Source organism: Eschrichtius robustus, chromosome 2, assembly GCF_028021215.1.
Source record: "Eschrichtius robustus isolate mEscRob2 chromosome 2, mEscRob2.pri, whole genome shotgun sequence".
In the NCBI taxonomy this organism is placed as follows: domain Eukaryota; kingdom Metazoa; phylum Chordata; class Mammalia; order Artiodactyla; family Eschrichtiidae; genus Eschrichtius; species Eschrichtius robustus.
Genome location: NC_090825.1, coordinates 126,508,027 through 126,534,011, shown reverse-complemented (window position 1 = coordinate 126,534,011; position 25,985 = coordinate 126,508,027). Strand labels below are relative to the sequence as shown.

Genomic DNA, 25,985 nt, shown 5'->3' with positions numbered 1-25,985 from the left:
GCAGAGAGGCTGCGCACCTCTGATGGGTACAAAATGAAAACATAAGCCATCCTGATATCATTTGACAGAGAGGATCTTTCCAATTCTGGGGTCTATGGTGAGGGCAGGGGTGCGGGACAGTGGGATGGAAAGACCTATTTAAGAAGCTTTTGCGCAGGACGACGGAGAGTCCCTGAATTTACCTGGTGCCCTCAGGGCTAGCGTGTCCGTGGCCCCATCACTGGGACAGAAGGTTTAGACTCACTAGGGGTACCTAGTGGGTCAGTGGCAGAGCCAGGTCCCACAGCCTGAGACATGCCAGTGCCCAGCAGGTGGTACCCCCTGTCCTGGGGGCGAGGGGGTCTCTCCCCTAGAGGGGACAGTGGCCAGGAAGCAGAAGTGAGAGCATCTCTGGGAGAAGGGCTGCAGGCTTAGCGGAAACCGGGGCTGGGCCGGGTGCCAGAAATGTGTTTCCGCCTGCACAGGCTGGAGGGCGCCTGGCAGCCCCTCCAACGCCTTGAATCAGCTCTCACTTCCCTCTGCTGCCCCTATTTTAGGCCCTGGAAAAATGCTGACACTGCAGAGGCGATGGGCCTTCTTCCCGGAGGGCCTGAGATGAGTTTCAAGTTCTCTTTTCTCCTTCAAGAAAATTTTCCTTAAAAGAGATTGTCTCCCTAGTAAACGCAGCAGTGCTGGGATGTCAGGGTGGGCTGCTGGGGGTGGACTAGATAATAAACATAAGGGCTAACCTTTACTGAGTATTTATATTTGGTGACAGGTGATGTTCTAAAGGCTTTCCATGCATTTAAATCTCCTGATATCTATCCCAATAAATGGGTACAATTGTGGTCCCCATTTTATAAGTGAGGAAACTGAGACACAGAGCCTCTGAACCATCTCACTGTGCTATAGACCAGACGTCCAATGATGGGAGTGGGCACAACAGAAGACTTCTGAACCTTTCTAACTCGGCTGGGCTAAGATCCTACACCCCTCTTCTCCTTCCCCATGTAAATTAACTCAGAGGACTTTGCCATGAACATTCCGTTCGTTTCCTCCTTTGCTTGTTTGAAGCCCCTTCTTTGAGCTAGGTGCCGGGTTTAGCAGCAGGGATGCAGCCCACTTTGTACACGGGGCTGAAGGAGTCCACTCCCGGGGAGAATGATGCAGTCATTGCCAGTAAGACTGAGGCCAGAAGCTGGGGGAGCCCCCATGGGACAGCGGCTGGGTTGGAGGCCGAGAAATCTCCCACTACCCTTCTCTCAGAGACATCAGTCCATCACAGCAGGTTTGGGCTGGGGGCCTGAGCAAGTGACCAGAGAGGGGCAGGAACTTGTTCAAGGTGATCCTGCAAGTCACAGCTGAACCCCAGAACCAGCATCACCCCTGCCAGGGCAGCACCCATCTCAGAGGCAGGGTATGGCCAAGGGGGTGTCACCTCAGGCCTCAATTCTGTTTGCCACCCCCCCGTCACCAGGTCAGGGGGTCCCAGTGATACAGCCCAGCGGCCCTGAGCTGGTGGTGGAGCCAGGCACAACCGTGACCTTGAGATGCGTGAGCAACAGCAGCGTGGAGTGGGACGGCCCCATTTCCACCTACTGGACTCTGGATGCTGACGCCCCCAGCGGCATCCTCACCACGAACAATGCCACCTTCCTAAACACGGGAACCTACCGCTGCACTGAGCGTGGAGACCCCCTGGGGGGCAGCGCCACCATCCACCTCTATGTCAAAGGTGAGGACTGTGAGCCCACTCCCAAGAGGACTAGCCAAGCAGGTCCCACCATGGATGGGCAGGAGGGCTGGGCCCTAATATTAACAATCACAATAAGCCAGCTCCACATTTACTGAGTACCTGCCACAAACAAGGACCTGTGGCAGTGCTTCTAATTTAATGTTGTCCTCACAACAACCCTGTGAGGTGGTTCTGTGATTCTGCCCCTTTTCCAAAGGCTCAGAGGGGTTGAGTCATTTGCCCAAGGTCACACAGCATTAAATAGTGGCGCTGGACCTGGCTTCAGAGCCCCAAGCATCAGCTGAGCTTCCCTGGTGTAGTGTGACCTCAGGCAAATGATCAGTATCTCTGAGCTTCCCTCTCACCAATGTCCGGGGACCTCTTGGCCTGGTGGAAGGAAGGCAGTTGTAACCCCGTATCCCCATGTTCCCCAGACCCTGTTCGGCCCTGGAGGGTCCTGGTCGACGAAGTGACGGTGATGGAGGGTCAGGACGCGCTGCTGCCTTGCCTGCTCACGGACCCAGCGCTGGGGGCAGGCGTCTCGCTGGTGCGGGTGCGGGGCCGACCTGTCTTGCGCCAAACCAACTACTCCTTCTTGCCCTCGCACGGCTTCATCATCCACAAGGCCAAGTTCATTGAGAGCCAGGACTACGAGTGCAGTGCTCGGGTGGACGGCAGGATGGTGAAGTCCCTCAGCATCCGGCTTAAAGTTCAGAAAGGTGTGTGGGCCGGGAGGGACAGAGAGCTGGCGCCTGGCCTGAGGGGAGGTAACGGGGGAGGGGGGGCAGGGGGGGCTTTGTTTCACCTCTTCCTTCCAATCGCGACAGAGTGATCTGTGGGGCATCTACTGCGGCAAGACAGCAAGGTGTCGGGCACAGAAAGGCAGAGCACACGTAAGCCAGTAACTCAACGGGCAAGGTGTTCTCAGATCGTGAGACAGGCTATGAAAGTCATTGAACAGGGAGATGGAATAGAGTGTGTGGGAGTGGGGGGGGTGGCTCATGGAGAGAGTGACATTTTACTTGAGCTGAAATGTGAATTATGAGAAGGTGGAAACAGCAGAGGAAACAGCAGGTACCTAGTCATGAGCTGGGAACAGGCTCCGAATGTTCCAGGAACGGAAGGAGGGCCCGAAGCTCTCCCACACCCTCAGACGTGGATTTCCCACTCAGTACCAGTCTGGTGCTGGGTGCTGGGCACAGGAAGGGGGGTAGTGAGCCAGGCGATGGGGCATCGTGGTGGCGGGTGCATAGGACACCTCTCTCTGGGGGGGCAAAAATGCTGGTGAAGTCTCACTCCTGTTCCCCCTCGTCTCTGCTGGGCTGGTGGACAGGATTCTGGTTTCTGCAAGGACTGGTATGCGTCAGCAGGACCCCAGGCTCAGAACCTGGGCTTGAGGCAGGAATCAGGTGCCTGTAATGAGGCCAGGGTCAGAGCAGCATGGCTGACCCAAGGCGCTGTGCTCTGAGGCCACGAAACTGTCCAGAAAGTCAAAGGACCCCACCTTGTAGGCAGAGGGAGCCATGAAGGCCCTTTCCCTGCACCTCATCTTGCAGAGAGAGCCCTGGGCTCTAGTTCGGCCATGACCCTCTCAGTGACCACGGGTGAGTCCCTTAGTGTCTGGACCTTGAGGAACTGAATTAGATTATCTTTCAACAACAGTAACAGCTAAATATTCATTCAATTCCTACTATGTTTTAGGCACTGGGCTAGCTGTGAGGGATAGTGCCTTCATGGATCTGACATTTACTGGGGAGACAGACGAGAGAGAAAGTCAGTAAATACCAATTGTGATGATCAAGAAATCAAGCTGAAGAAACATGGAGGGGGGCGGGATGAGGCTAATCAGCGAAACTGTGACAGGAGGCCTCTCCGAGGAATGTCTCAGCTAAAGATCTGAAGGATGAGAAGAGGCAACCAGTCAAAGCGTGGGAGAAGGCATTCCTGGAAGGAAGGGCAAGTGCAGAGTCACTGGGTGGGAAAGGCTGTGTGGTGGCAGCTGGGGGAGTGGAGGGTGGCAGGCGTCCACGGGTCGGGTGCAGGGCCTGGGGAGGCGGGAGGGACTTCGGCTTTTATTCTGAGAGTGATGAGAAGCCACTGAATGTTGTCACGAAAGAGAGGCATGATCCAATTTTCATTGCCAAGAGCTCACTTTGGCTGCTGTGAGGAAGGAGGGAGGCCTCCCAGGTGCCTGAAGGGGTCCAGAGCAGAGAATGAGGGTGAGACTGGGGAGAGGCACTGGTGATGGAGCAAAGGGGACTTTTCAAGGTCTGTTTAGGAGACAGGACTTGTTGTGGGGAACACTGAGGCGTCAGGGCTGCCTCCCAGGATTTGGGATGGGAGCCTGGCCCATGGCAGGAAGCAGAGTGACAACTCTGGCCTGGATGTTCATGGGTCCCTTGCCCTGACCTCAGTCATCCCAGGACCCCCGACCTTGACACTGAAGCCTACAGAGCTGGTGCGGATTCAAGGAGAGGCTGCCCAGATCGTATGCTCAGCCAGCGACGTTGATGTCAACTTTGATGTCTTCCTCCAACACGGAGACACCAAGGTCAGTCCCTGGGGAGTCTGTCCATCCTTCTGACATGGCAGGCCCTGCAGGATGCAGCCCCCAGCCCCACCTCAAGCTGGCTCTCTGGGCTGAGGGCATGGCCCAGGCCCAGAGAGGGGAGTGGACTCACCCAAGATCTCACTGCCAGTCAGTAGCTGATCCAGAAGCAGGACTTGGGCTTGTGCCACTATATCTTGTGGGGGTTGGTGGGAGAAGACAGTGCTCCACCCCCTTGACCCATGACCTTTGCCCCAGCCTATAGACAAGAGCCACATGTCAGCTCGCTTCTGACTTAGCAAGGGGTTCCTAGGCCACCTCTGAAGCCCAGGAATGTAAGGGTCCTTTCAGAAAAACTCTGGAGAGGGGAAGGAAGAGAGGGGCTTTTCTCAGGAGGAAATGGCATTCGGCTGCTTCTAAGAACATCCTTCCTCCTTGTGCCTACCGTGTGCCAGGCTAGCCCTGTGCCATTTGCCTGCTCCGTCTCACTTACTCTACAACCCTAAGAGCGTGGGGCCAGTGTCAGTCCCATTTTGCAGATGAAGAAAGTGAGGCTCAGAGTTCAGTCCCTGCCCAAGGAGAGGCAGATAGTAACCCTTAAAGGCTGAGAATTAGAAACCAGATCTTTCTAATTCCTAAACAACCTCAGTATACCATTTCCATTCCTTCTGGGTGCAGCTCACAATCTCTCAACAATCCGACTTCCATGACAACCGTTATCAAAAAGTCCTGACCCTCAACCTCGATCACGTAGGCTTCCAAGATGCTGGCAACTACACCTGCATGGCCACCAATGCCCGGGGCATCCATTCCACCTCCATGGTCTTCTGGGTGGTAGGTAAGCATCAGGGTGGTGGGGAAGGGTCAGCAGGGATCCTGGGGTGAGGGGGTGCATAAGGGGATTGAGAGAGAGGGAGTTGATGGCAGGGAAGGAGGAGACATTGTTAGAACAGCTCGCTAGAATCCCCTTTTTCTGGGCCTGGCTAAGGAGCCACGTCACTGACAGCCCTCCCAGGTCCCCCCACCCAACCCCGGAATCCCTCCCTCCCGCCTTGGAGGTCCCACAGTGCATGGCTGCATCTCATTCCAGCATCATTAGTTCTGTTTGGGGATTGGTGTCCAGTAGCTCCCTCCTGGGCTTCACTGTTCACTCATTCATTCCTTCCTTCATGCCTGGGAAACTCACATCACAGGGACACATGAACAGACAATGATCACCCAGTGCGGTCATGGGGGAAGCATGGGGTGTCCTGGGAACACCAAGGGAGACCCCCAACCAAGGCTTGGACAAAGTGGCCTCTAAGCTGGGACCAGAAGAATGGAGGTGGGTTAGCCAGGCAGAGGGGTGGGAAAGGAAGGGGAACAGCACTGCTGGCAGAGGGAACAGCGTATGCAAGGCTCAAAGGCAAAGAGGGCAAGAGCGTCTGAGACATCCAAAGAAGCTGACAACAGCAGGGACATGAAGGGGAGGCAGGGGTGGTCACAGGAAAGCAGGGCCGAAGGTAGTATCTGATGGCAAATTGGATGGGGAGTTTGCATCGTATCCGGTGGAGGTCATTAAACGTTCTAAGAGGAGAGTGATGAGATCAGATTGCACAGAAGGTCCACTGTGTGGTGGTCAGGAACCCGCACTCCTGGGGCACATTCCAACCTGGTTCCACCAATGACTTAGGCAGGTTGCTTAATCTCTGTTTCCCCATCTGCAAAATGGGGATACTAACAGTAACTGTCTCATGAGATTGCTGTGCGAATTAAATGAATATATGAATATATATATATTTGAAGTACCTAGAATAGGACCTAGCATACAGTAAATGCTAAGTGTGCATGAGGAGATGTTATCTGAGAAGGCTCAGCCCTATGCCGTGTGGATTGGATGGGAGACTAGAGGCTGGAGACCCATGAGGGCAGTTAATGCAGTGGTCCAGGCTAGAGATTGCGAAGGGTGCTGGACCACGGTGGCGGCCCAGGAGAGTCTGTCATCCAAAACGATTTCGGAGGGATAATGGACCGGACCTTGTGGCTGCTGGGATGAAGGGGTGAAGGATAAAGGAGCCAAGATGACTCCCGGGTCTTTGGCTAGAGTGATTGGGTGAGAGGCAGCAACAGCCACTGGGCTGAGAATCCAGAGCCGAGGGGAGTTTCTTCAAGGTGGGGACAGGCTCTGAGTCATTTCAGTGTGGCCACACCTCGTGTGTTAAAAGTTATGGGAGCCCGAGGGGCGGCGGCGAGGGGGAGCATGAGAATCGCTACCTTCACAGCACAAGCAACACACTAGGCTTACAGAAGCACCTAAGCTCTGCTGTGGGCCCATCCTGCGCCGGGAGCTTTGAGGGCTAAGGCAGGAAAGGAGAATATTGAACTGTCTCCCAGTGTTGGATTCTAATCCTATCTATTTTCTAGTGCAGACATACAGTAGTCACTCAACAGATGTTTGTCTTCCTTCACACATCTGGCCGGATACTTCTCAATGCTGAGGATACAGCTACAAATGAAAGAGATAGAAAAACCCCTGCCCACTTGGAGTTCGTACTCTTGTTGGGAGACGACAGCAATAAACAAAATAAATTATAAAAAAGCAAATCAGTTTGATAGGGTTTTCAGTTTAAAATAGGGTGATCATCAAGGAAGATCTTACTGGGAAGCTGACATTTGAGCAAAGACTTGAAGTGGGTGAAGGACCGAGCCATGTAGAAATCTTGGAGAAGAGAGCTTCAGGCAGAGGGCAAGCAATGTTCTTAAGGCAGGTCCATGCTCACCACATGCAAGGAGCAAGTCAGCCAGTGTGGCTGGGCTGGAGCTCGAGAGGAAGAGCAGTACAAGATGAGGTCAGAGGTTAAGGGGAAGGTCCCCGTAGGCCAAGGTGAGGACTTGGGCTTTTCCTCTTGAGAGAGATGGGGTGCCACTGGAGGGTCTGAACAAAGGAGTGACATCATCTGACTTGGAGGTAACAAGATGCAACGTGGCTTTCTGGTGCTCTGTTGAGGACTGTCTATAGGGAGACGAGGGTAGAAGCAGGGAGACAGGAGGCTAATGCTAGTCTGAGCTAGAGGTGATGGTGGCTTGATTAGGGTGGTAATCGTGGAGGTGGTGGGAAGTGGTTGGAGTTTGGATGGATGGATGGATGGATGGATGGATGGATGGATGGATGGATGGATGGCTAAGGGGAGAAGAGAGAAGAAAACAGCCTTGCCCTAAAAGCTCACAAACTCAGAGAGAGAAGACAGCTACCTAAAGGAGGAACCAGATACATGAAGTAGTGTAGATGTGGTGCCTAATGAATGTGTCATCTCAAAGGGCAGCAGAGGGTCATGCTAGGTGAAATAAGTCAGAGAAAGACAAATATTGTATGATATCACTTATATGTGGAATCTAAAAAAATACCACAAACTAATGAATGTAACAAAAAAGAAGCAGACTCACAGATAAAGAGAACAAACTAGTGGTTACCAGCGGGGAGAGAGAAGATGGGAGAGGCAATATAGGGGTAGAGGATTAAGAGGGGCAAACTACTATGTATAAAATAAGCTGCAAGGATATGTTGTACAACACAAGGACTATGGCTAATAATTTATAATAACTATAAATGGAGCAAAACTTTTAAAAATTGTGAAGCACTCTGTTGTAGACCTGAAACTTATCAAATATTGTACATCAACTATACCTCAATTTAAAAAAAAAAGCAACAGGAATCCAGAGGAAGGAGAGCTCCCTTTAGCCTGGAGTGATGGGTGGAGTCTCCCTAATGGGTACAAGTCTTGGAGAATGAGAAGGATCTAAATAGAAGAGAGGAAGAATATGGGGTTCATGGTGCAGGAAATGACTTGAGCACAACATCCAAGGTTGGAATGACTGTGGTGTGTTCAGGGGACATGAGAACATAGAGATGGGCGGAGAAGTGTGTGTGTGTGTGAAGTGGGGACGTGGCTAGATGGGCATAGGGAGACCTGAGTGAGAAGAGCCTTGAATGCCAAGGTGAATAGTGGAGGTGATGGGGAATCACAGGGAGCTTTTTGAGCAGGAACAACACAGGGTAGAAGAGTGAATTTTAGATTTCATCGAATTGAGTAAGAAGAGGAGCCCTGAGAGATCATCTAGTCTTTTTGCAAAGCCTTGGGATTTTAAGAGGGCATTAGAGTAGCTTCCATGAGAGGCAAAGAGAGGCTGAATGGACGGGGGTTTTTGCACCTCTCCTTTGCCTACAATTCAATCAGAGCAGCTTGATTTTAATTCATGCAACATTTACTTAGAAGAAACCAGCCAAGACTCTTTCAGTTATAGGTACTAGAAATCAACTCAGACTGGCCTAATCAAAAGAGGACTTATAGCTAAAAACCCCATGGATATGAGCTTCTGGTTTAGTTAGATTTAGGTGTTCAGGTGTGGACAAGAATCTGTTGCTTCCCAACTCTTGGTTCTTTATTTTTCTTGCGGGGCAGCACCAAGTTTGGAAACCCCAGTGGAATGAGAGCTTCTCTTTCCCTCGAGTTCCAACAAAAATCATGGAAATTAGAGTCATGGACTCACATGCCTAGCCCAAAAACCAATCACTGGTCCCAAGGGGACAGATCACCCTGATTGGCTGGCCTGGGTCACGTGCCCACTTTAGAGCTGGATATGGAAGCTGCATTGACTATACTACTACTGGAAAAAGGGGAAATGGGTGAGAGAGAGCGTGTGGAAAAAAAAAAAAAAAACAGACTTTTTTTTTTTTAACTGCTAGAAAAATTTCCATAAAGTTATAACAACATAGATATATTCAATCTCTTCATTATATAGATAAAGATGTAGAGGTGCCAAGGAGGTTAGGAATTTGCCCAAGTTGTCCCAGGAACTCAGTGAAGAAGAGAAGAGTTTGGAGCCCTGGGGGTGGTGGGAAAAGAGATGAGAGAGGGCAAGTCTGGGTTATGGGCGGGGTCTGTGTGCCTGGCACATGGGAGGTGCTCAGGGAGGGTCCAGCTGAAAGACTGGCTCAATGGGTGGATTACTAAATGAACACACAGACTGGGGTATCTTCCCACTAATGCCAGATCTCTGTGCATTCTGCTTTCCAGACAGTGCCTACTTGAACTTGACCTCTGAGCAGAACCTCCTCCAGGAGGTGACCGTGGGTGAGAAGATCGAACTCAAAGTCAAGGTGGAGGCCTACCCAAGCCTGCAAAGTTTTAACTGGACCTATCAGGGACCCTTCCTTGGCCAGCAGCCCAAGCTCAATTTTGTAACCAGCAAGGGCACATACAGGTATCACCTATTAGCTCGCATCTGCATAGCCCACAGCCGGCTGGAGCACTTCGGCCGGGAGTCAGGACACTTGGGTCCTATCTCAACCTTGCTGCGTGACCTGGAGCGAGTCCTTTCCCGTTTCTAGGTCTCATTTTTCTTGACTATGTAGAACCTTGATATCAGTCATCAGTGTCAGAGATGTAGATCAAATTAGTGTATCCCTCTGTCCTATATCCTTGGAAAATCCAATGTCCTCTTCAAGAATTCTACCATTTCTTGGGGGCGTGCATTCTGATGGTCACCCAAGGTCTCTCGATCGTATGCCTCCTCTTCTGTGACTAATCCAAATGCAGAAGACAACCCCCCATGATTTCCACTCATAGTCACACTTCTAATAGTGATCGCACGAGGTATCTGCCACATACACAGGTTTGGGGAATAGAGGGAATTAACGTCTCTCAGTCACAGATACATCAGAAGTTCTTTAAAAGCCTGTGGTCATCCACCCCTGAGAATTTCTCACCGGCTGTGCTCTTCTCCACAGGCTCAGAGCTCTTCTTATAGAGTGCCGTGTGACTCTGCATCCTCACATCTCTCCACTCCCAGAATCCTGCTTATCCCACATGCACAACATTTTAGAAATCTCTTTTTCTTGTCTCCTATGGACTCTGTCCTCAGGGTCTTACTTCCTCATCCAAAGTGACCTAACCCAGGTAGTTTTCTAAACAAGAGAGTTTCTTCCCCAAGAAGGAACACTGATACCAAGTGTGAAAATAATCATTTCTTTACCCTGTTCTATTTGAATGAGAGAGTACAGCTCCATCAAGGACAGCAAATATGTGGTGTGCGTGTGAAAACTTCCCCTCCCACACTCGTGACAGAGACCCCTAATTCATTTTTGAACCCTTTCCTAATTCATTTTTGAACCCATCCTGCCAGATGCAGCCTCAGAGTCCTTCTCAACACAGTCTCTAGGCTATATTTCCATCGTAACTGGCTCATGAGAGGAGACCTGTTTGCCATCCCTGGGCTAGATAATCCCTAGACATCTTCCAACTCCCAAATTCTCTGGAGCTCTCTTCCTAGCTCCAGAAGCCCAAACCTCTTTGATTCCTGGATTCTTGTGTTGTCGATCATCAGAATCAACAAGGATGTTCCCTTGTCCTTATCTTCCTCTTCCCAGTTCCCTTCTTGTCCTTTCCGGCCAGGATTTCTAGCTTCCCCTCGTCTAAAGCAGAAGTTCTCAATCTGGAGTCTGCAGACCCCTGGAAGGAGGCTGGTCCATGGATAGGTTTCAGGGGTCTGTAAGCAACAGGGACACTGCGGAAAGGAACCAGGGAGATGCCCTCAAACATAGTAATCTGGGGCCATTCAGCACAGGGCAGATAAGCGTGGGCACCAAACAGCCCACGTGATAGGTGTGTTCATAATGGTGATTTTGACTCATGCAAAAGTTAAATTCTTTCAGTTTAAGAAGGAGATGTTAGTTATCTCAAGAACTGACACACATAGAGGGGTTCTGTACGCCCAAGTCCTGGCTGAGTGAGATTGCTCTTTGTATACCATGGGGTTTAGTCTAGTAATGGCTGCAGATATTTTCCAATAAAGAGGCAAGTACCTACAATGAGTCAGGCACTCTATCAGGCACTCTGAATACATATCCCTTTAGTCCTTAGGTTGAGTCTGTGGATTAATTACTGTGTCACACTTACAGAAAAGGAAGCAAAGGATCAGAGAGGTTAAGTACTTGTCTAAGGTCACACAGCTAGGAAATGGCAACATCAGGACTTGAGTCCTGGTCTCTGAAGCCCATGGCTACATCCTGCCTCTCTCCCCTCTCAAAGCCCCTCTTGGCAGGGTTGGCGCTTTAGGGTTGGAAGCTGACCTGGGTGCTGGCGTCTTCAGCAAGGATTGTTTAGCCCAGTGATGGTGGTGAAAGTAGGTACATTCATTGGGGCCTGTGATGTGCCTCCCGGTGTTGGCACTTTACAGACATCACCTCTACTAAACCTCAGAACAAAAGCGCTTTACGGATGAAAGAAGCAATTAAGGGAATCGGGTTGGGGTTTTTTGCACGTCTCAGGGGCACCCGGCCTGGGTACTTGTTTCAGCCAAGGCCTTTGGGCCCCGGACGCTTTACCAAAAATAAATCCCTTATAAGGTGGTTGTCTGAGCCCACTGTCCTCACCCCAGATGGCCTGCTCCTCTCATGCAGATACACCTCCACCCTCACCCTGCTTCGCCTGAAGCCCTTCGAGGCCGGCCGCTACTCCTTCCAGGCCAGAAATGCCAGAGGCGAGGAGGCCCTGACCTTTGAACTCACCCTTCTATGTGAGTGATGGAGTGGGGCTGGGGACATGGGGTTCCTGAGGCTGCCGGGATGGATGGGCTGGGGGAGAGAAGGCTCAGTGTGGGGTGGTCAAGCCAGGAGACGGGGCCTCTGGGGCTGACCCCTCCCTCCTCTTCTCCTCCCTCTACCTCAGACCCCCCAGAGGTAGAGGTCACGTGGACCCTCATCAACGGCTCTAAAACCCTGCTCTGTGAGGCCTCAGGGTACCCCCAGCCCAATGTGACATGGGTGCAGTGCAGGGGTCACACGAACAGGTAAGCGGGCTCTGGTTGCCTTCCTCACCCGGGCACAGGGCCTGGGGCAGGGGCTGGGCACCCTGAAACTCTGAGCCACATTCTGTTCTTCCCAGATGTGATAAGACCGAAGTGCTGGTCCTGGACGACCCAAACCCTGAGGTCCTGAGCCAAAAGCCCTTCCACAAGGTGACCGTCCAGAGCCTGCTGGCCACTGGGACCTTGGAACACAACAGGACGTACGAGTGCAGGGCCTACAACAGTGTGGGGAACAGCTCCCAGGCCTTCGGGCCTGTCTCTGTAGGTGAGCCTTTGACCCACCTGCTCCAGGCCAAGATGGGAAGGGGGCCCAGGAAACTGCCCCCCAGCCCCACCCCTGGGAACCAAGGGCCAGAGTTCCAGTGCCAAGCAGATCCCAGCCATACCGAGTTCTAGCTCTCTGCGTGTGACTCCAGGCCCCTCCTGACCAAAGCTCTCCTGAAGTGGCGAGATGGGGGAGTCTAGAACCTGTGGGGCTGGAAGTAGTGGGGAGAAGGGCAGAGGGGACGCAGACGTGAGATCCAGAGAGAAAGCAGCCTGAAGCAGCCACAGCCTTATCTGGCCCCTCTCCTCATATTCCTGCACTTGAACTGACTCATTAGTTCATAAGTGTGTGTTTGGGACCCACTTCGTGCAGGGAGCAGTGCCTCCCCGGAGCTTAGCCTGGTGATGTGAGCAGGCGACAAATGAACAGTCCCCTCCCCCCCTCCCCCAATCCCAGGGCCAGCCTCGACGGCCTTCTCCATCCCTCCCAGATTCCCTTCCTGCCAGAGACACAGTCCTATCTATTCAGGGCCACCGTCCAGGGCGGGGTCACTAACGCAGCTGCATCATCCGTCTAGAGGAAGAGGCATCTTTCTCTGTGTTGCACAAAGGCTGCATGTGGGTTAGTTCTCTGATTCTGAGAGGCCCAAGGCTGCACAGGCCCACAGAACCCTCAGGCCTCTAAAAAGCAGGTTCAGCACCTACCGTGTGCCAGGCCCTGGTGAGGCTCTCTGGGCCCAGAGAGGACAGAGTGGGAGCCTCTGCCTGGCTCCCAGGGGGCCCGCAGGTGCCCCAGCTGCTGGCCTTGCAGCAAGTGGGGCTGAGGCCCAATTCCACATGCCGCTGCCTTGGCTGCTCTGTCTTGCAGCTGGTGGTCGTATATTACAAATAATAAAGCCAACATTTCATTGAAGGCTTACACTGTGCCAGGCACTGTGCTAAGCCCTTTACAGGCATTATTTCAATGAACTCGCCCACCCCTAGGAGGTTAGCACAGTCTTCCTTCCCCCTTGGGGCATGATGAACCTGAGGCTTAGAGAGAAGTCACAGGTTCACTGTCACACCTCCTAAGTGGCAGAGGTGAGGCTGGGCCTCAGACTCATGCTGCTGCTCTGGGCCAGGGGGTGGAAATTATGTCCTTCCAAACACATCAAGGGAAGTAGGGCTGTTGATCTGGGAAGAGGAGACCCCGGGTCCATGAACCTGGCTTTCAGACTCCCAGAAGGGCTGTGTGGTCCCAAAGGGCACTCGGGGAAGCTGCAGGGAAATGCTGGGGAGGCAGATTTCAGCCTAACCTCTAGAAGGTCTTTCCATCCGAGCTGGCCAGAGGTGTAGGTGGTGAGCCTCCGCACTGGGGGAGTGTGCAAGTCGTGGCTGAGCCCCAGGCCGGGCTGCTGCAGCGGTTCCTTGCACGGGCAGTGGGTGGGCTGCGTGACCTGAGGGGCTCCCCTGGCCACAGAGGCTGCGAGTCTGGGCAGGGTTTGGAGCTGCTCGTGAGCAGTGCTAGAGAGGTGGTCCTCCCTGCCCCCGGCTGGGGGAGGGTCTACAGGCTTCCCGCTGAGAGGACTCCTCGTTCAGTCAGTAAGAACGTATTGGGCACCTACTGTGTTCCAGGCAACTGGCCTGTTCCAGTGGGGAGCAGGGGGTCTCAGAGGCCCCTTCCGCTGCTCACTCCTCTGCCCCACCCTTTCCAGGAGCCTACATGCAGCCCCTTGACGAGCCCCTCTTCACGCCGGTGCTGGTGGCCTGCATGTCCATCATGGCCTTGCTTCTGCTGCTGCTGCTGCTGCTTTTGTACAAGTACAAGCAGGTGAGCCTGGGCAGGGCGGGGGGGCGGCCAGGCACCCGAGTGAGCCAGACCCTGGGCAGTGCCACCAGGCTGTGTGGATCCGCCCTTCAGCCCCTGTGAATACGAATTCATCTGTCAGCCAGTCATTGAACCAACAGCTCTTTAGTGGGCGCCTGCTGTATGCCAGTGTCAGTGGCTGGAGCCTCTGAGGTTTTGCCCTCGTAGAAGTCTCTGTCTAGCGACGGAGACGGTTGCTAATCAAATAGCCGCGGAAGTGAGGGCGTGGATCACAGAGGGAGAGTTGCTACGGGGAGAGCCGTGGCGGCTGGGGAGGGCATGAACGTGGGAACCTGTCCCAGCTGGGGGCTTCCAGGGACACAGAGAGGGTATCATGGGGCCAGGCCTGTGTCTCTGTCAGGTGGCAGGTAAGTTAGTGGAGGGGAAGGCCTGACCATCATCGTCCTCGTCATTATTTAATATTATTATTAATCAAGTCTGCTGTTAATTGCACGTTGATATTTAGTGCACTGCCTGTCACTCTGAGTGCTCAGTCAGTGATGGCGATTTTAGGGGCATTGTTATGAAGCATGATACCTACATCCCCTCATTTACTGAGCTCAACAACCATGGCATGTGGGTAGTACCACTAACCCCATTTTACAGAGTTGGAAGCTGAGGTTCTGAGAGGGTGAGACAGTTGCCCTAGTCTACAGCCAGTCAATGGCAGTAGCTGGTTTTTTAAAAACCATTTTGTAAACCATGGAATCATCTTATTTTACCCTCAAAACAATCTAGAGGCAGGGACTAGAGCAGTCAGCATTTTACAATAAGGAAGCAGGCTCAGCAAGGTTGAAGGACCCGCCCAAGAGTCCCAGTTGCCTTGCACCCCAGAGCCTGTGGCCTCCACCACTTAGCCTCACTGCCTCCCTACATAAAAGATTATTTCTGGTGCAGCCAGGCACTGAGAGGGCCAGGCCAGAAGGCTGTGGGAGGCCAGAAGTGGAGGGATCTTTTCTGGCTGGCAGGGAAGGGAGTCTGCTTGGAGGAGGTGGCTTGGCGTGGGTGGGAGAGGCCTTGGAGAACGGGGCAGGCAGCCAGGGGGAGATGAGATTCAGGGAAAGGGTGTCTCTGGAGGAGAGGGCGCTGTGTACAAAGAGGCAGGTGGGGGGAAGACCAAGGTGAGTTCCGGAAATACTGATGCCTGGAAGAGGACACAGGTGGGGACAGGTTGGGGGTCTGAGGGGTTGGACCCCATCCTGTAGGTTCGGCAGGTGTGAACAAGGGAGTGAGGTGAGTTAGGGGTGAATAACCCACCTTGTGGGCTCCTCTGCTGCCTTCTCTTCCCCACACCTGCCTTGTGGGTTTTAGTGTGAGTAGAGGACTTGGAGTAGACAGGTAGGTGGTATGCGGGGAGTGCCCCAGGTGCCCACGGGGTGCCCGGTGCTTATGTCAGCACACAGCATGAGGAGGCAGCTCTGAGCGCAGAATCCAGGGCCCCAGGTCAAGTCTTCAGGGATCTGGGTCCAGCTCGGACACTGGTTTGCCATGAGACCTTGGCTGGGTGACTGCCCTCTTTGGGCTTCATGCAACCTTGGCGGGTGGACTGCCCTCTCTGGGCCTCATTTTCCCCACCTGTTCACGGTGGGGTGGGTGACCTTTACAGCCTCCTCCTGTGACATGCCAAGAGGCTGATGGTCTAGTTTAAGAGCCAAGGGTTGGGAGTTGGATGGATCTGGGTCTGAATCCCGCCTTGCCAGGCTCTAGGACTCTAGGAAAATCGGTGTCTCTAAGCCTCTGTCTCTCCATCTGTGAAATGGTGTTGATAATGGCAGGCCCCGCACCAGGCTGTGCTGAAGATTCACGGAGGTGACGGCGTGTAGAGGAGTTAGCAGGGTGGTGGGCACGGACAGTGCTCCGAATGGATGCTGCACACCCTGGACCCAGGAGGAAGTTGGCTGGGGACCCCAAGTTAGCTCATGCATCTTGGGATTGGAGGGCTGTCTGAAGTTGGGCCCATCCAAGATGCATGGGTCCAGGGTGTGCAGCATCCATTCGGAGCACTGTCCGTGCCCACCACCCTGCTAACTCCTCTACACGCCGTCACCTCCGTGAATCTCCAGCACAGCCTGGTGCGGGGCCTGCCATTATCAACACCATTTCACAGATGGAGAGACAGAGGCTTAGAGACACCGATTTTCCTAGAGTCCTAGAGCCTGGCAAGGCGGGATTCAGACCCAGATCCATCCAACTCCGCCCACCTCCGGGGACAGGACTTCACTCACTGTTGTGGCCTCCCGTTCCTTCTCTGAGCAGCTCTGTTGCAAAGTTCTTCCTTATATGGAGCTGAAAACTGCCTTTCCGTCCCCACAGAGCTGCCTCCTCAGCCCTGCAGAGATTCTAGAGAAGGGCCCAGTTCCCCCTCCAGCCCTTTCTGCCTTGGGCCGCCCAGCCCCCTTGGCCAGCCGTGGTTTGGGGACACCTTACCCTCTCTTCACGGGACCATTTTTGGAACTTGTACTCCAGTCACCTCTTATCCCATTTAAGAAATTGAACTGGCCCCTGAGCCGACCCAAGGCTAAGAGAAGGAGGGCATCCCCGGGGTCAAGATGGCCACGCCCTGCCTCAGGGCTTGCTGTCCAAGTGTCCTCTGCTTTGCTCCACAGGGTTCTGAGTCTTGCCCCTTCACTGGGGACTCAGCCTGGCTTGTCCTCACTACTCAGGCCTGAGGGGAGGGGTGGCCCCGCCTGGGGGAAGGGTTGCTTCTGTCTCAGGGCTGAGTCATCGCCTTTCTGGCCCCCAGAGAGACCACAAGGGGCCAAGGGGGAAGAGAAAAGGGCAGGAGTCAGCAGGCTGGAAGGAGGAGGGACAAGGGGAAGAAAGGATGACGGGGATGGGGAGGAGCGAAGGAGACGGGGAAGCCACTGGAGAGGCTGGAATTCTGGGGGTCGGAACTGAGCTCTGGGGATGGGGAGGTATATGGGGGATGCACAGGAGGGTCCCCAAGATTTCCAGTGGAAACTGTTCAGATCTCCCCCTTCCTGAGACAGAAAACATCCGCCCACCCAAAACAGCAGGCCTGGATGGGGAGTTGTGGGGACTTTGATGATTCCATGCCTACCTCGGTCACCAAGGGGAAGTGGCCTGGGCCCGTTGTGAGGATTAAGTGAGATGACGCACGTTGAGTGTGGAGCCCAGCGCCCACTCACAGGAAGTGCTCAGGAGGCGCTCACTGATAGCATTACATTCCGAGGCTGCCCATCCTGGCCTCCCCATTAGGGTTCTCCTTCAGAGGAGAGGCCCCTCTGGGTAGAAGCCCCCGGGAGTTACACAGGAGCCCCGTCTAGGCATAGCAGAGGCTGAGCAGAGCTAGTGTCCGCTTTCCAGGAAGAGGGGTGGGGATGCCTGAGGCAGGTGTGGGAGAGCTGCGTGGTCCTCCAGTTATGGAGGTGTGGGATTCAGAGAGAGAGCTGAAGTTCCAGCCAGATAGCCTTGCCCTCCCTTTCCCCAATATCCCCTGCCCAGCTCGCGGTGGGCTGGGGAGGGGTTGACTCAGGCCCAGCTGCGGGGCCAGAGGAAGGAGAAGTGGCAGGGGGGAAAAAAACAGCCTTCACCACAGTGGCTCCTGGAGATGGAAGTGGCCAGATGAGGTCAAGGAATCCCTCCTGGTTCTGTGTCCATCCTTTGGGTTGGGAAGGCCACCCACACACAGGATTTGAATCCTCTGACACTCAGGAAGTCCTCTTCCTGTCCCGTTTCAGACTATCTGCTGAAACTGTAACGTGGATGTCCTTAAGTTCACCAGTAGTCTCTCGTCCTGAATCAGAACCTGGAAATTCTTCCTTATGTCTAACTGCAGTCTTTCCCCACAAACTACCATCTGGAAGTTCTTCCCTATGGCTACCTGGAGTCTTTTCTCTTAACCTGGTGAGACTTCAGTCACCCTCCTCCCCGAGCACCCACTTTAGCTCCCCCTGCCCGAGGTGGGTGCCCCGTGTAGGAGCCCAGCTGCTAAGCACAGCCCAGCTGGTCCCTGTCCCCCATGACTGACCGGAAAGAGAGCTGGACTGCTGACCCGAGGCCTCAGTGTCCTCCACCGCCCCAGCCCAGCTTCCACTTTCCACCTAAACTCTGTGTGCCATCAGCACTTCTCATGGGCACCCCTGGCATGATGCCCCCATGCAGCTGCCGCCCGGGGCAGGAGAGAGAGGGGCAGCCACTCCTCCTCAGCTTAGGCTCTGCCGCCAGCTGGCTGGTTGGAACAGCATGGAGAGCCTGAGAGGAACGCGGGTCCTCCAGATGCTCACTGTCTTGTACGTGGGGTCTCTCTTCTGTTGGTCCTTTAGCAATGTAGAGTCGGATGCATCACTCGCCTGCATCGAGCCTCAAAGGGTTCACCTTGCGCTTAGAGAACTCACTTGCTGATTGCAGCCCTCAAGACTCCTGCCTCCAGAACCGCCCCCGGTTCCCCTCCAGCCACACGGGCACCTTCCAGTCCCTTAGACTCGCCAAGACCTTTCCCGCCCCCAGGCCTCCACACCTCTGTTCCCTGCACCTGCGAAGTGCTTCCCCTGATGCTCACGTGGCCAGCTCCCTCTCACCTCCTCAGGGGCCCTCCCTGACTTGTCTTCAGTTGTCCCCGGCGCTCTCTGTCCTATTACTTTGCTTTCTTTTCTCCATAGCGCTATTCGAAAATTTCCTACATATGTATCTGAGTTGATTGTCTGTCTTAGCAACTAGAATGCAAACTCCAGGGGACAGTGACTCTTGTTTTGTCAAACTCTGAATCAACGATTCCTGAAACAAATAGGTACTCGGTGAAATATTTGGATGGGAATAATATTCAGCCTTAAAAAGGAAGGAAATGCTGACATAGGCAACAACATGGATGAACCTTGAAGACATCATGCTAAGTGAGATAAGCCAGTCACAAAGGGACAGATCCTGCATGATTCCAGTTAAATAAGGTACCCAGAACAGTCAGATGCATGAGATAAGTGGCTGGGGGCTGGGGGGAGCGGCGAACAGGGAGTTGTTGTTTAGTGAGTACAGACTTCCAGCTTTTCAAGATGAAAAGAGTTCTGGAGGTTGGTTGCACAACATGTGTGACTGTATATAACACTACTGAACGGTATACTCAAAAACGGTTGGGATGGTAAATTTTGTTCTTACCACAAGTGAAAATAAAACAAGTAATAATTGGATGGGAGGATGGATGGATGGATCTACAGTTCCACCCTCCCTCCTGGCTCGGGAATTACCAAATTATCAGAGCTGTCAAAACCCTCAGAGGTGGTCCTGTCCAAATCTTTCAATACACAGGTAGGGAAACTGAGGCTTGGAGAATGGACGGTCCCATGGTAAGGCCAAGCCAGGCAGGGACGGGGCTCTCGGTGCCATGGGCATGAGATGACACAGCCCCTCTCACCACGTCGCAGGCCACACCGACCTCCTCCCGCTGTGCGGTGGGCCTGCCCAGCCCGTCCTCCCGCGTCAGGAATATGTCCAAGAGCCACCTGCCAGGCCCAGCTGACCCATGCCTCCTCCCTCTCCCTCTGCAGAAGCCCAAGTACCAGGTGCGCTGGAAGATCATCGAGAGCTACGGGGGTAACAGCTACACCTTCATCGACCCAACCCAGCTGCCCTACAACGAGAAGTGGGAGTTCCCCCGGAACAACCTGCAGTTTGGTGAGCCAGGGTCTCAGCACCCAACACGCCCTCCTGTCACAGGGCCAGAGTGGGTGGCAGGGAGCCTGTGTGCCCTTAGATGCCCCGGGACCTAAGCAGGCTTTGTGTGTGGCAGGTAAAACCCTTGGAGCAGGCGCCTTTGGGAAGGTGGTAGAGGCCACGGCCTTTGGCCTGGGCAAGGAAGATGCTGTTCTGAAGGTGGCTGTGAAGATGCTGAAGTGTGAGTGCAGGAAGCAGGTTTGGGGGAGCGGGTAGGAGGTGGTAAATGCCAGGGGAGGGTCTGTTCTGTTGTCACAAGGGCATCACCCACATTTTCAGCCTGTCAGGGCCTGTGGAACAGAGCCTGGGATCGGGGATGAGGACTCTCGGCTTCCTTTGTGAGCTCCCGGCTCCCTCTAACTCCTGGGTGTGGAAGGGCTTCTGCCTGAGCCTCGAAGGGGCTGAGGTGCACAGAGGCCATCCTGGCCTATGGCCTGGCCACAGCTTGGCCTCCTGCCACCCAAAACCAGCTCAGTAACAGGCCATCTCTCCTCTCTCTCTCCCCGTAACTCCCATCGTGTGTCCTCATTTCTCCTGCCTCTTTCGGCTTCTGATTGCTTTGGTGCTCTGGGTCCCTTCTGCTTTGCTCCCCTGGGCGTCTGTATGCATGGCTCTCCATGTCCTGCCCTTTCTCTGTCTGTGGGACCTGTGGCCCCATCTCCCAGCCACGGCTCACGCTGACGAGAAGGAGGCCCTCATGTCAGAACTGAAGATCATGAGCCACCTGGGCCAGCACGAGAACATAGTCAACCTTCTGGGAGCCTGTACCCATGGAGGTAAGGGGCCCTGGCAGGCGTGGGGGCCCATGGTGGTGGGGCCTCTTGGGTGTCTGAGGGCCCCAGGGCTACCTCACTCCATCTTCCCCTTCCCGTCTCCACAAAGTGAAGGTGGGATCCCTGTCTCAGCATCCCTTGAATTTCTAGGCCAGATGCCTGGACTGGTCAGAAGCTGCTTATGGATGACAGGCAGTTGTGTGAGATCTGATCAGTGGCTCTCAGACATGGGAGGGCATCGGGGTCACCTGGAAAAGGAGAAAAGAGTGCAGATGCCTGGGCCCTGCTCCAGGGAGTCTGATGCTATGGGTCTGGGTCTGGAGTGAAGCCTTTCAAATCTACCTCTTACGAAGCCCCCACTCAAAGAGGCTTGGACACTCACCGCAGGGCCCACAGAAGTGCCCCGGGGCCTGTCGGGACTCTCAGTCCGCTCCAATCTCTTCTCCTATAGCAGCTTTGACTTGTGTGGAACTGTCATAGATTTCCTTCGAAGGAAGAATTCTTCAGCTAGTTTTTTGGAGGTTCCTCTGCTTTAGACAGTTGGGTCACTGAGGTCACCCAGAAAGCAGAGAGGGCTGCTTACAGACAGGCAGGATTAGAAATCGGGGCTCCTGAGTCCCAGTCCGGGTTCTTATTGCCCCTGCCCCATGTTCCTGTCCACACGGGGTGGTGCGTTAGGGGTGCATTGACCCCACTCTTGGCTGCTCTAGGCCCTGTCCTGGTCATCACTGAGTACTGTTGCTATGGCGACCTGCTCAACTTTCTGCGAAGGAAGGCCGAGGCCATGCTGGGACCCAGCCTGAGTCCAGGCCAAGACCCCAAGGCAGGCACCGGCTACAAGAACATCCACTTGGAAAAGAAGTACATCCGCAGGTAGTGTCCTGGTGAAAGACAGGAAGGAGGCCAGGACTGGGAGGTGGGGCCCCCACGTCTGTCCCCGAAGTCAGCTCAGGGTTGGGTGGCTTGCGTGGTCCTCACCTTCCCGTTTGTGCAGTGGGGAGTAGCCGCCCATATTATATGGGCAACTCAGTTTTCCTCCTACCTATTCCCATCATCCAACAAATATTTGAGCCCCTACTATGTTCTGGGAGTATTGAGGGCAAAGATGGGCCGCTCACAGTCCGGTGGAGATAGGCATTAATGAAATCATTTTATCATATGTAAAAGATGAACCAAGATCCATTCGGGGCCCTAGCTAGCGATGGGAAAACCTTGGGGATAATGGCCCTGTTTCTCCCACAGCATGTGCTGTCGGGGGCTGGAGGGCACCCATTCCACTTTCGGGTAGCCATGGAGAAGTGGGATAGAGTCTTTTGGGCGTTGAACGAGAAGGGGCAAAACAGCATAGCTGTGGCCAGGTGCCTGGTCCACTTGGGCCTCAGTTTCCCCAGCAAGCCATCAGGGGTTGAACCCCTCAGGGTCTGTCTGCTCTCTCGTTCTGTAATGCTGTCATTCCTGGAAGCCACCCAGAGGCAGATGGACAGAGCCACATTGGGGAACCAGAGAGAGGAAGTGGCCTTTGCGTCACACATGAGTCAGGGGCAGAAGCGGAGCCTGGCTGGATTCCGCTCTGTTGACTCCTCGTCCAGTACTCACCTGAGCTACACTGATCTCCTGGGAGTCTTGGACTCAGGGCTTGTGAGGCTTCAGGGCCAGGCTGCTGGGTCAGAACAAGAAGGGTATACACTGGGCTCCTATCCTATCAATGTCAGCTACCAAGCCAGGGGAGGCAAAAGGGGAAGGAGGCCATTTCACTCCATCCAGTGACCTCGAGTATGGGGGCTGGGGGGATTTCCTCTGATTTTCTGACACCCTTTTGAGAGGGTGGCTCATGCTGGGGCTCAGCAGGCTGGAAACTCAGGCCAGAGCAACTCAAAATGAGAACTAAAGTCAAGTATTAGCTTCCATCTTCAAATCTACAGATGGGGAAAGGATTCAGAGTCAGGTGATTTCAAGGGCAAATGGCACGTGAACCAGTCCTACTAATGGGATCCCAGGCTACATTAATAGAAGTATACTTTCTAGACCAAGGGAGTGGATAGTTTAATGGTCAAACCATAAATAAAGCACTAGGTTGTTTTTCTGGTAACATGAGAGTAAGGACATCGTCAGGGCGCACAGCTGTATCACAGAGGGAGCAGGAGGTGAGAGGTCCGGACTCCTATCTGGTTGGAATATTAGAAGCAGTGGTGGCTATTCAATATGGAGCCGTGCTTCTCAACCTGAACAGCCACGGGAAGCACAGGCTCGTAGGCTTCTGAGAGCTGTTAGGAATGTACAATCTCAGGCCTACCCAAACCTGCTGAGTCAGAATCTGCATTTAAATAAGATTCCCCAAGTGATTCATATGCACATGGATAAGTTTAAGAAGCACTGCTCTAGACCAGTCCTCAACTCTGGCTGCACACGGGAACTGCCTGGAGTAATGTGTAAGTGGGAATGACTGGGTTTTACCCCTAGTTTCTGAAGTCTCTGGTTTGGTGGTCTGAGTATCTGGAACTCCCTGGGTGATTTTAATGAGCAGCCAGAAGGGACAGCCGTGATGTAGACAAGAGGGCTCAAAGAAGGGGCCCTGGAATATGTTCAAAGCCCTGCTGGGCTGTTCCAGAGAAGAGGGAGATGCTTCTGGAGGGCAGGGCGAGGACCAGGAGGAGGAACAGCCCAGGGGCAGATTAGCATTAGGAACAGTGGAGAACTTTCTAACAGGCAGAGCTGCCCAAAGAGAGAAGAGGTTGTAAGCTCCCTCACTGGATGGCCAAGCAGAGGTCACTGATCACTCAGAAAGGAGGTGTCAGAACGGGAAGTTCAAGTTGACCCTGAGGTCCCTTCCTTTCTCTGCTGAGTGGCTGGGAGAGGCCTGAGCTGGGCAGTGCAGTGACGGGCACTGACCAGCCCGAGGCCCCCTCTCCTATGCAGGGACAGCGGCTTCTCCAGCCAGGGTGTGGACACCTATGTGGAGATGAGGCCCGTCTCCACTTCTTCATCAAATGACTCATTCTCTGAGCAAGGTGCGGAGGAGGTACCAGGGCTGAGGGAGACGAGAAGGGCTGCTTGGGTTGAGGTGGGGGGGCCGCCCTGACGCCTCTCCCCCACACCAGACCTGGACAAGGAGGACGGGCGGCCGCTGGAGCTGCGTGACCTGCTCCACTTCTCCAGCCAGGTGGCCCAGGGCATGGCATTCCTCGCTTCCAAGAACGTGAGTCAGAAAACAGGTCCCTATGATGTGTGGTCAGCCGGGGGGTGGGGGGGGGGGGCGGGCAGGGGCAGCCAACCCGCCGTGAAGCTGGATGGGTGAGGACAAGGGGGAGAAAAGGGAGTGTGTGAAGGGGGTTGTCCTCCTTACAACACAGGCCTGGGAGTCTAGAGCCTGAATGCTGGCTCTGCCGCTTGCTGTGTGGCTTTGAGCAACTGCTGAACCTCTCTGAGCCTAGGTTTCAACACCTATAAAAACGGGCACAATCGTAGAATGGCATGAAGGTGGAATTGGGTTACAATGTGTGCAGATGTTTAGGGAAGGGCCTGGAACGGTAGGGCCCTGAGGGTGGCAGCTCCTGCTCCTGTTGGGAGCTCCAGGGCTCACTGCTCCTGGGCCCATGCAGACCACCTAGCTCTGAGGCAGCTCCTGCCACTCAGGGCCAGAGGGCCAGAGTCACGGTGGTTTCTCAACACTGACCGTATGAGACCATATTAAATTTTCCCAGACCTGGGTCTTGGTAGAAGGTAGGGACAGGACCCAGGGTACAGGACCAAAACCGATGCCCACTTCCTCGAGGAGGACCTGAAGCCTCCTGGGGCCCTGGCTGTTCCTCCTGCACCTGGGGCTCAGGTAGGGGAGGGGTCAAGACTAACCCCACAGTGCTTTCCCTCAGTGCATCCACCGGGACGTGGCAGCCAGAAACGTGCTGCTGACCAGTGGCCATGTGGCCAAGATTGGGGACTTTGGTCTGGCTAGGGACATCATGAATGACTCCAACTACATCGTCAAGGGCAATGTGAGTGCTGGGAGGGTAGGGCCAGGCCGGGGAGGGGTGGTGACCCAGGGTGCAAGGTGACTGGGGTCTGCTGTGCCAGGCCCGCCTGCCCGTGAAGTGGATGGCCCCAGAGAGCATCTTCGACTGCGTCTACACAGTTCAGAGCGACGTCTGGTCCTACGGCATCCTCCTCTGGGAGATCTTCTCACTCGGTACGCCGCTGGCCCAGTGCAGGCTCATTGTGGGGCTGACTGGTGCTTGGTTACCCACAGTGTCCTACACCTCGTGGAGGATGCTAGTCAAGGACACTTGGTGGTCACGGCAGAGCAAGGGCTGCTAAGAGTGCAGGGATGGGCAAAGTATCTTAAAACCAAGCGTTGCAGCTCCACAGCGGGCGGGGCAGGCCCTCTACCTCGACAGGCACTCCCTCCAGGCTGTTTCCTCACCTGTCTGCTTGTGCAGCTGCTGTTTCCTAGAATGCTGTTTGCCCTCACTGTCTGAAACGTGCATGTCCATGAAGACACAGCTCCCATTTCTGGAGCACTAGGCACAGGAACCTGGGCTAAGCCCTTCAATGTACTCCTCTACCAACCTCTTATTCCAAAGCCTGTGCTGGAATTTTGTGGGTGGGATGAGGCCTGGGTGAAGACTTTCAACGTCCTAGAAGCCTAAGCCTTTTGCAGTGCCCGGCATATAGTAAACATTTGCTAAGGGGAGCTGCTGTTCTATCATCGCAGTCCAGCTGGGACCCTTCACACCCAGCCCTGCCAAGATGTGTGGGGGAAGGTGACAGTGAGCATGGAATATGGTCTTTTCCATGATCTTGTCCTTTGCAGGGCTGAACCCCTACCCTGGCATCCTGGTGAACAGCAAGTTCTACAAACTGGTGAAGGATGGATACCAAATGGCCCAGCCCGCGTTTGCCCCAAAGAACGTGTAAGTGAAGGACCCCAGGGAGGAAGAACACCCCAGGATTTGTTGGAAGTGGATGGGAAGGTGTGTGGCCTGTCTTTCCTGTCCACAACGTTCCAGGGTCAGGCTTCCTCTTGCCCACAGTGGACTAAGACAGACCCCTTTTCTCAAGTTCAGGGTTTCCACTGGTTTCCCAGGTAGCGTGGGGGACATTCTCAAAGAGGGCTCTTAACTGGGGCGGGCCCTAAGACGGATGATGAATGTTTAACTCAGACTCTGTTATGACCTCAAGAAGGCTCTCTTCTTCCCTGTCGAGCTCTGTGGGCAGCCAGCCTCTCGCTCAGCATAGCCAGCCAGCCGCTGCAGCCTCTTCGCTGCCTCACGCCAGCCAGCCCACCAGAGCCTCCCCACTGGCTCCCTGCCCTCACCACAGCCTTCCCCCACG

General features: G+C 54.2%; 1 protein-coding gene across 3 annotated transcripts in view; it reads left to right on the top strand.

The window, feature by feature from the left end:
• The window catches only part of CSF1R (colony stimulating factor 1 receptor), a 61,854-nt gene that overhangs the window by 34,155 nt on the left and 1,714 nt on the right, over positions 1-25,985 (top strand). For 2 of the 3 annotated variants that reach the window (XM_068536187.1, XM_068536188.1), the window contains exons 3-20: positions 1,457-1,714; positions 2,149-2,433; positions 4,129-4,265; positions 4,941-5,100; positions 9,317-9,503; positions 11,701-11,816; positions 11,969-12,089; positions 12,185-12,372; positions 14,066-14,181; positions 19,719-19,845; positions 19,961-20,065; positions 20,550-20,660; positions 21,368-21,530; positions 23,574-23,665; positions 23,756-23,853; positions 24,527-24,649; positions 24,729-24,840; positions 25,465-25,564. In XM_068536187.1, coding sequence (XP_068392288.1) covers positions 1,457-1,714; positions 2,149-2,433; positions 4,129-4,265; positions 4,941-5,100; positions 9,317-9,503; positions 11,701-11,816; positions 11,969-12,089; positions 12,185-12,372; positions 14,066-14,181; positions 19,719-19,845; positions 19,961-20,065; positions 20,550-20,660; positions 21,368-21,530; positions 23,574-23,665; positions 23,756-23,853; positions 24,527-24,649; positions 24,729-24,840; positions 25,465-25,564 — 2,599 coding nt within the window. Of the gene's footprint in view, positions 1-1,456; positions 1,715-2,148; positions 2,434-4,128; positions 4,266-4,940; positions 5,101-9,316; positions 9,504-11,700; positions 11,817-11,968; positions 12,090-12,184; positions 12,373-14,065; positions 14,182-19,718; positions 19,846-19,960; positions 20,066-20,549; positions 20,661-21,367; positions 21,531-23,573; positions 23,666-23,755; positions 23,854-24,526; positions 24,650-24,728; positions 24,841-25,464; positions 25,565-25,985 lie in introns of those variants that run through there. The other variant, XM_068536189.1, reaches the window with a different exon arrangement.